At 45.4% G+C, this 6559-nt stretch overlaps 1 protein-coding gene across 2 annotated transcripts in view; it reads left to right on the plus strand.

The window, feature by feature from the left end:
* The window catches only part of acyp2 (acylphosphatase 2, muscle type), a 21508-nt gene extending 15339 nt beyond the window's left edge, over nucleotides 1-6169 (plus strand). For both annotated transcript variants that reach the window (XM_016446318.1, XM_016446317.1), the window contains exon 4: nucleotides 5772-6169. In XM_016446318.1, the coding sequence (XP_016301804.1) occupies nucleotides 5772-5886 (115 nt within the window). In that variant the 3' untranslated portion in view covers nucleotides 5887-6169. The remainder of the gene's footprint in view (nucleotides 1-5771) is intronic.
* Nucleotides 6170-6559: the final 390 nt, after the last annotated feature.

The raw sequence follows: 6559 nt of genomic DNA on the forward strand, positions 1-6559 counted from the left end.
GTTTTTGGATATAATTGGGTTGCTATAGAAAGGTGTGTTGTTTTCAAATAAATTTATTCTTTTAAAATTTAAATTATTGTTATGTATTTTTTATAAATGAACATTTAAAGTATCTGTTTCTATTTTTGGTTATATCTTTTATAAAATAAATAATTTACTGAAATTAATTGAATATGAACATATTGTCAAAAGTATTGCATTATTTATTAATTAATTGTTGGATATAATTGAGAAAGTCACCTCTTTAGTGAGGCAAAATTCAGCATTTTGAGAGGGTTTGTGAAATTTCTGAGTGAAAATAAGTTTTAAAGCCATTTTTCTGTGTTGTTTCTCTATCATATAGTTCTCTCTCTAAGTGGATTTTGTGTTTGTGTTTTTACTGCTTAAACAGTAACGTGATGCCTATCCATGTAAAGTGTCTTTTCCTCTGTCAGGGCTGGATTTCCTCAGTATTGAGTGAACCGCACCCTGACGAAACTCGAGGCTTTCTGTCCAAAACAACGCTCTTGATTTTGCCGTAACGGCTGATAACCTCAGAATAACCCGGATCCATCTGTAATCCGTCATTCCCAGCGCTCAGAACACAATCTTTCTTTATCACGGGCCGTTCCTGCACTGCACTTGCTATAGAGATTGTGGCTGTTCTCTTTGACACGGGCTCCTCCTCTTCCTGGCAGCCCATTATGAGCTGAATATTGGGCAGCCATGCAGATGGTCTGAGCACACTCTCTCTTATCCAATATGAGATCAGCCCCTGCTGCGGCCCACTGGGAGAATAATGCATTTACAGCCTCTGAGGAAAACTGCATGAGTGATCCTGCATGACTGTCCGGCTACAGTCAGAGAGAGTGTTTGTGTGTGTGTGTGTGTGTGTGTGTGTGTGTGTGTGTGAGTGTGTGTGTGCACCGCGCCCTTGTTTTTGAGAAAGAGAAGAAAATTTATGCCGTTTGTCCTCCTGATGGAGTTTCTTTAGCATTTCTTATGCTTCTCTTACTTTTATGGAAGACAGAGATGTTTTCTTATAATGAAAGTGAATGGAGATCCAAAATTTATATGAAAGCATCATAAAAGTATCTTACATTTTTTTAATTTGAGACGGATCCTTGCATTCTTCTTTTCCTGAAACTCTTGAACAACTTTTCACCTCTACATTTTGGATGGATGTTTTTAATTGTTTAAAAAATTAATAATATTCATCCTTTAGTTTAAGAAGATGTCATGTGAATAATTTGAACCTCCAGGTTTCTGACCTTGTGATCATGGTAATTTTGGTGGGTGAATATCATAATCACACATGTAAATGGAAGAAACGTAAACCTTCATTTGTGAAAAAGTTTCAAATACTAAAAAAAAGAACAAAGTAGAAAGACAGCAAACAATAAAAAGACAATTATTTACTGTTTAATGTTGTTCTGATTTGAATCTTTGTTAAAGTGAGTCAATTTCACTTAAATGTAGTTTTTTTTATATTAATGAATTAATTTTTTTTAAAGTATTCATAAAGTTGGTATGCTAAAACTAAATAAAAATATATAGTTTATAACATTTTTTTAGCATTATAAAAAAAATAGTTCCCTTTCAGTCAGTCACTCTCGACGTCACGTCGGTGATGACCGACGAATTGGGATCTCGCCAGAGAGACCAATCCACTTTGAGTGTAACTAAACGAGCCAATGGACCTTGGCATGCGGATTTTGCATCTGGCTGCCACACCCCGCAGCGCGGGTATAAGAGGCAGCAAGTGCACCGCATTAATTCATCTTTTCGCTTCGGAGCTGAGCGGTGGTGCATCACTACTGCTCTCCTCTTCAAGTGATTGCAAGAGCGAGTGCGGGCGTTACGGCGTTGCAGAGGTGGTCACGGTCTCACGGAGAGAAAGAAAGATCGTCTTTCGTGCAGACAGCCACACTTGGAGTGTGCGGTGGCCAGCTCCCCTGCGTGCTTCAGCACTATTAGAGCAATCTCTAAAAGAGCAACACGGGTGATTTGCCTGGCGTCCCCCCAACTTCAGGGGCATCCGGTTCACTTCAGTAAAGGCTATCGATGCCCCTGTCTTGCGTGCGGAAATCGCAGTCCTGCTGGCGAAGGACGCGATAGAGCCGGTCCCTCCAGCCGATATGAGGTCGGGGTTTTACAGCCCTTACTTCATTGTGCCCAAGAAAAGCGGTGGGTTACGACCGATCTTGGATCTGCGAGTTTTGAACCATGCACTTCACAAGCTGCCTTTCAAGATATTGACGCAGAAACGCATTTTCGAGTGCATCCATCCCCGAGATTGGTTTGCAGCGATCGACCTGAAGGATGCGTACTTTCATGTCTTGATCCTCCCGCGGCACAGGCCACTGCTGCAGTTCGCGTTCGAGGGTCGGGCATATCAGTACAAGGTCCTGCCCTTCGGGCTGTCCCTGTCGCCTCGCGTCTTCACCAAAGTCGTGGAGGCAGCCCTTGTTCCTTTGAGAGAATGGGGGGTGCGCATCCTCAACTATCTCGACGACTGGCTCATACTCGTACAGTCTCGCAATCAGTTGTGCGCACACAGGGACCTCAGACACCTCAGCCAGTTGGGTCTTCGGATCAACTGGGAAAAGAGCAAACTCGTGCCAACGCAGTGGATCTCTTTTCTCGGCATGGAGTTGGATTCGGTCAGCCAGACAGCACGCCGCACCCAGGAATGTGCTCAGTCGGTGCTGAACGCGGTACTCACCGGGTTCAGATTACACCGGCCTGCCGCAGAACCTTCAGCCCGTGGTCAGATCCCTCGTTCCTTCAGGCAGGAGTGCCCCTGAAACAGGTATCCAGGCATGCTGTGATTTTCACGGATGCCTCGGCCCCCGACTGGGGGCCACGCACAACGGGGGCACGCAGTATCAGGGGTTTGGACGGGTCCGCAACTGCGTTGGCATATCAACTGCCTCGAGTTGCTGGCAGTACGCCTTGCCCTGAGCCATTTCAGAGGGCGCCTTCGGGGCAGGGACGTTCTGGTTCGCACGGACAACAATGCGACTGTTGCGTATATCAACCGGCAAGGCGGTTTATGCTCACATTGCATGTCGCAACTCGCCCGCCACCTCCTCCTTTGGAGTCAGAAGCATCTGAGGTCCCTTCGTGCCATCCACATCCCAGGAGTGTTCAATCGGGTAACCGACGAGCTGTCTCGAGCAGCACTTCCAGGGTAGTGTAGACTCCACCCTCAGGTGGTTCAGCTGATCTGGAGACGGTTCGGAGTTGCTCAGGTAGACCTGTAGGCATTTCCAGAAACCACCCACTGCCAGTGGTTCTACTCCCTAACTGAGGCAACGCTCGGCATGGACGCACTGGCAAACAGCTGGTCCCGGGACCTGCACAAATATGCGTTCCCCCCAGTGAGCCTGCTCGCACTGTGCAAGATCAGGGAGGACGAGGAGCAGGTCTTGTTAGTGGCTCCATATTGGCCCAACAGGACCTGGTTCCCGGAACTCATGCTCCTCGCAACAGCCCCTCCCTGGCCGATTCCTCTGAGGAAGGATCTGCTTTCTCAGAGACGGGGCACCCTCTGGCACCCACGTCCAGACCTGTGGAAACTCCATGTGTGGTCCCTGGATGGGACGTGAAGGTTCTAAGTGACCTACCCCAGGAGGTAGCTCTCCCTATCGCTTCAGCACGTGCTCCGTCCACGAGACGGGCCTATGCACTGAAGTGGAACCTGTTCGTCGAATGGTGTTCCTCCCACCAGGAGGACCCCCGGAGATGTTCAATCAGAGCCGTGCTTTCCATCTTGCAGCAAGAGTTGGAGTGTAGGCTGTCCCCCTCCACTCTTAAGGTTTACGTTGATGCTATTTCTGCCCATCACGACCCCGTAGAGGGGAGGTCGGTGGAGAAGCACGATCTGGTCGTCAGGTTTCTTAGGGGGGCCAGGGGGTTAAACCCTCTTAGGCCTCCCTCCCTACCCTCTTGGGATTTGGCATTGGTGCTAAGAGCCCTACAAGCTGACCCCTTCGAGCCTTTGCAGTCAGTCGAGTTGAAGTCTCTTTCTATGAAAACCCTACTCCTGACTGCATTGGCCTCGATCAAGAAGGTGGGGGACCTGCAGGCATTTTCGGTCGACGAATCGTGCCTTGAGTTTGGGCCGGCTGATTCCAGTGCAACACTGAGGCACCCGGCTGAGGCCCGGCTACGTGCCCAAGGTTCCTACCACTCCCTTCAGGGACCAGGTAGTGAACCTGCAAGCGCTGCCCCTGGAGGAGGCAGACCCAGCCCTAGCTTTGCTCTGTCCTGTACACGCACTGCGACAGTACGTGGATAGACCTCAGAGCTTTAGGACCTCAGAACAGCTCTTTGTCTGTTACGGAGAACAGCAGAAGGGGAAGGCTGTCTCCAAGCAGAGGATGGCCCACTGGATAGTGGATGCCATCACTTTGGCCTACGAAGCACAAGGTGTGCCCTGCCCACTCACGCTGCGTGCTCAATCCACTAGGGGTGTCGCATCGTCCTGGGCGCTGGCTCGTGGTGCCTCGCTAGCAGACATTTGTAGAGCTGCGGGCTGGGCGACTACTAACACATTCGCTAGGTTCTATAGCCTGTGTGTCGAATCGGTTTCCTCCTGTGTTCTCACCTCAAATGGGTCGTGGCACTGAGAGGCCCGGTTCAGAGTCGGCTTGTGGCGTCCTGGACACCTAGTTTTTTCAGAGAGTCCCCTGACCGGGCAGACCCTGTCAAGTCCTCCAACACTCTGGAGGCCATACGTGGCGGATCGTCCGGCGCCAGGCCTTTCAGCCAATGAATTCCTGAAATCTGGTGTGAGGCTAGTGCCCATATGAGTGACCCGGTTGTGATCCCATATGTGTATTTCCATGGTACAATTACTAGGGCCGTGTTTCCCCTGGCAGACCACGTTCTGCCATCTCTAAATGATGCAGCCATGAGCCATCTCAGAGACTTCCATGTGCAGTAGGGCCCCTCGGGGTTACTCCACGTGAGTAAATGTCACTTAACCCCCCCTGGGAGGAGGTGACTCCACAGTGTGTCCTCTTCCAAATGGAAGGGCATACTTCCCAGTGTTATCCAAGTCCTACTGTTGGGTTGCGAGGAACAGCTGTAGTCAACCTTCTCTGTGTAGAGCCCGGTCCTATCGTCTGCCTTATAGGAAGGATCAGGAGGCCTACACGCTACGCACTGGAGGGGGCAGGACCTGTGGCGTGTTGGTAGGGATCCCAATTCGTCAGTCATCACCAACGTGATGTCGAGAGTGACCGACCTTCAGGCAATGAGGGTTACATACGTAACCGAGACGTTTCCAATGCAACATTTCTCAGTTTCATTTAGTTTAAGTTGATATACTGAAATAACTAAAACTTAAATAAACATTTAATAAAACATATATAGACATATAAAAAAAAAAAACTAATAAAAATGGCAAATACATACAACAAACTTACAAAAAATGTAAGTACAATTAAAATTAAAACAGAAAATACAAAAATAAAAACTAATTCGAAATATTAATATAAGCGATAATAGTATCCCAATGATGCAAAATAACACGGCAAAAACATATAACTAAATTACTAAAATTTTTGCTAAAATTAAAATGAAAAAAATAAAATACAAAAATAAAAATTTATTAAAAAAAAAAAAAAAAGATAATAGTATCTCAATGAAACTAAAACAATAGTGATTCCCTGTCTTGTGTTGTGTATGAAAAAAAGGGTATAAAAAGTGTCTCAAAACTAGTCCATGTGACATTAAATGCCCTGTTGTTTAGCATGTTTTGTCTGTCTGTGTGTGATCTACAGGAAGTACTGGCTCAGTAAGGTGGGCAGTCCCAGCTCTCGAATCCACCGCGCTCAGTTCACCGATGAGAAACCAATCTCTAAACTGGAGATTCGTGGATTTGGCACTCGTTACTGAAACCCAGCCAGACCGATCAGCACCGGCAAACAACAAACACAAACACTTGGTAGATGTTTACCAGATAGTTTACAAGAACACGTAAAAAGAAAAACACCATAATTATAATTTGTTTGTATTTATTATCATAGGGTTGTAAATATGAATAAATTGTTTGAAGTTATGTAACTTTCTCAAAGCAAAACCTAAGAGTTGCCAATATGATTTTATCTGATCCGTCAATTCAAACTCAACATGAAGGATATTAAAATATGAAATATTGTATTGGATTTGTATCTTAGATTTTTAAAATGTTTTTGAAAGAAGTCTCTTCTGCTCACCAGCGCTGCATGTATTTGATCAAAAATACAGTAAAAACGGTTAAATATTATTACAAATAAAAATAACTGTTTTCTATGTGAATATATTTTAAAATGTAATTTATTTCTATGATCAAAGCTGAATTTTCAGCATCATTACTCCAGTCTTCAGTGTCACATGATCCTTCAGAAATCATTCTAATATGCTGATTTGCTGCTCAAGAATCATTTCTTATGATTATCAAAAAGAAATTAATACTTTTATCATCAAGCACACATTATATTGTGACAGTATCAAATAAAAAGTGACAGTAAAGGCATTTATAATTTCAAATAAATACTGTTCTTTTGAACTTTCTATTCAACTGTGAATC

Source organism: Sinocyclocheilus anshuiensis, unplaced genomic scaffold (genome assembly GCF_001515605.1).
Source record: "Sinocyclocheilus anshuiensis isolate Anshui unplaced genomic scaffold, SAMN03320099.WGS_v1.1 scaffold147, whole genome shotgun sequence".
In the NCBI taxonomy this organism is placed as follows: Eukaryota; Metazoa; Chordata; class Actinopteri; order Cypriniformes; family Cyprinidae; genus Sinocyclocheilus; species Sinocyclocheilus anshuiensis.